General features: G+C 33.0%; 1 protein-coding gene across 1 annotated transcript; it reads left to right on the top strand.

Annotated features, from left to right (window-relative positions):
- Positions 1–340: 340 nt before the first annotated feature.
- On the top strand, positions 341–1,685 carry LOC107047436 (ATP-dependent DNA helicase pif1-like; the record flags this gene model as incomplete). The annotated part of the gene is made up of 1 exon (XM_015270207.1): positions 341–1,685. A coding segment is annotated over exon 1 (1,345 nt), but the record flags the coding sequence as incomplete, so codon positions are not given.
- Between the last annotated feature and the right edge of the window lie 568 nt (positions 1,686–2,253).

Raw genomic sequence — 2,253 nt, 5'->3', positions numbered from 1 at the left:
TATAGAAGCTCGGTACGTAGGACCAGTAGAAGCTTGCTGGAGAATCTTGAGCAAAAAGCTACAAGATAAAAGTCATCCTGTTATCCGTATGCCCGTACATTTACCAAATCAACAAAAAATTACCATTCATTCTGAAGATGAAGAATTTACTCTAAATCATATCTTAGAACAAAAAAATATGCTGCTCGATTATTTTGAATTAAATTTGCGTGATGAAAATGCACATAATTATCTCTATACTGAAATACCATGCCATTATGTCTTTCATAAAGAAAAAATTGATAACATATATATATCGAAATGGAGAAAGAGGAAGAGTTCATTCAAAACTATTGGAAGAATGTATTCAGTGAATCCGGCACAACAAGAATTATTCCATTTACGGCTATTATTACTAACTGTGAAAGGAGCGACAAGTTATGAGAACTTGCGTAAAGTAAATGGAGAACTTGCATCATCATTTACTGAAGCCTGTCTCAAACGGGGTTTGATATCAGATGATTCTGAATGGTATAGAGCATTGCATGAAGCTGAAATCTGGATGATGCCTCTACAAATGCGGAGATTATTTACTCGTATTCTGGTGCATTGTAATCCTTTATATCCAGAACAAGTATGGGATGAATTCAAAATAGCAATGTCAGAAGATTTCTCTCGTGAAATGGATCCAATGCAAAGAGAAATTAAAGCTCTACGACAAATATACACGTTTCTGGAAGATGAAGGAAAAAATCAAGCAGATTTTCCATCAATGCCATCTCTTATAGAAAGTGATAATCGTAATCACATCAATGAAGTAGATTACGATAAAATAATGGAAATTGGAATAACACAATACAAAAAATTGAATGAACAACAGAAGATCATAATTGATACAATCATTGAAAGTATAAATGGATTATCCTCAGAAAAAACATTTTATATTGATGGACCAGGAGGATCAGGCAAAACATTTATATATATCACATTATGGCATTTACTCACTGGTCAGAAAAAGAAAGTCAATACTATGGCTTTCACTGGAATAGCTGCTACATTGTTACCATATGGTAAAACAGTCCACAAGACATTAGGATTACCTGTTCCGTTGTACGTCGACTCGACATCAACCATCAAAATAGGAACAAAAGAAGCAAATGTTTTGAAAGAAACAAATATTTTCATTTGGGATGAAGCACCTATGGCACCACGATATGCATTGGAAATAATGAATCGACTCCTACAGGATATTATGGATAACACACTACCATTTGGAGGAAAAATAGTTATATTGGGTGGAGATTTTAGACAACTACTTCCAGTAAATATTCGTGGTACTCGTAGTGAAACAGTAAACTTATCCATCAAATTCAGTTCATTGTGGCCAATTTTTAAAATATTCAAATTAACTACAAATATGCGTACACTACGTGAAGAGAAAGAATTTTCTAAATTTCTACTACAAGTTGGAACTGGAGATTTGAATGATGAACAAGATAATCTGGAATTACCCAAATTCTGTACCTATAATGATGACATTGATATTGCAAAAGATATCTACAAAGATGTACTTGGAAAGAAAAAATTCAAAGAAGCCTCAAAATATGCAGTATTAGCAGCAAGAAATTTAGATGTCAATGAAATCAATCAACAAGTTGTTGGTTTATTGGATTTAGCTACTGAGCACATATATACCAGTGTGGATAGTACAGAAAATTGTAATGAAAATGATCGAATCAATCAAGATTTAGTTCCGGAATACCTAAACACTTTGTCTCCAAGCTCTCTTCCACCGCATGAACTACGATTGAGACAATTTTCAATTATCATGTTGATAAGAAATCTAAGCATCAACGAAGGATTAGTTAATGGTTCTAGATTGTTGTTATTGGAAGCTGGAACCAATCTATTACGATGTGAACTTTTAACTGGAGATAAAGCAGGAGAGATAATAATTCTAAATCGAATTACCCTACTGTGTGAAAATACATACCCATTTTCTTTTACACGAAGACAATTTCCTATTAAATTAGCATTTGCAATTACAATCAACAAATCACAAGGCCAAACTTTTGAAAAAATTGGAGTTGATCTACGAAAAGATGTCTTTAATCATGGTCAATTATATGTAGCCCTGTCACGAGTGCGATCCTGGAAATCAGTGAAAATTTACCTCGGAAGTCTACGACACAATACGATTGTGAAGAATTATGTCTATAAAGAATTATTTAAAGATATTCTGGAAAATTGAAAATGTATGTAACATTTTATAGA

The sequence above is a fragment of the Diachasma alloeum genome, unplaced genomic scaffold, assembly GCF_001412515.2.
Source record: "Diachasma alloeum isolate Michigan unplaced genomic scaffold, Dall2.0 Dall_scaffold_55711, whole genome shotgun sequence".
Taxonomy (NCBI): domain Eukaryota; kingdom Metazoa; phylum Arthropoda; class Insecta; order Hymenoptera; family Braconidae; genus Diachasma; species Diachasma alloeum.
Note: the sequence above shows the minus strand (reverse complement) of the source record. Positions and strands in the feature narration are given on the sequence as shown.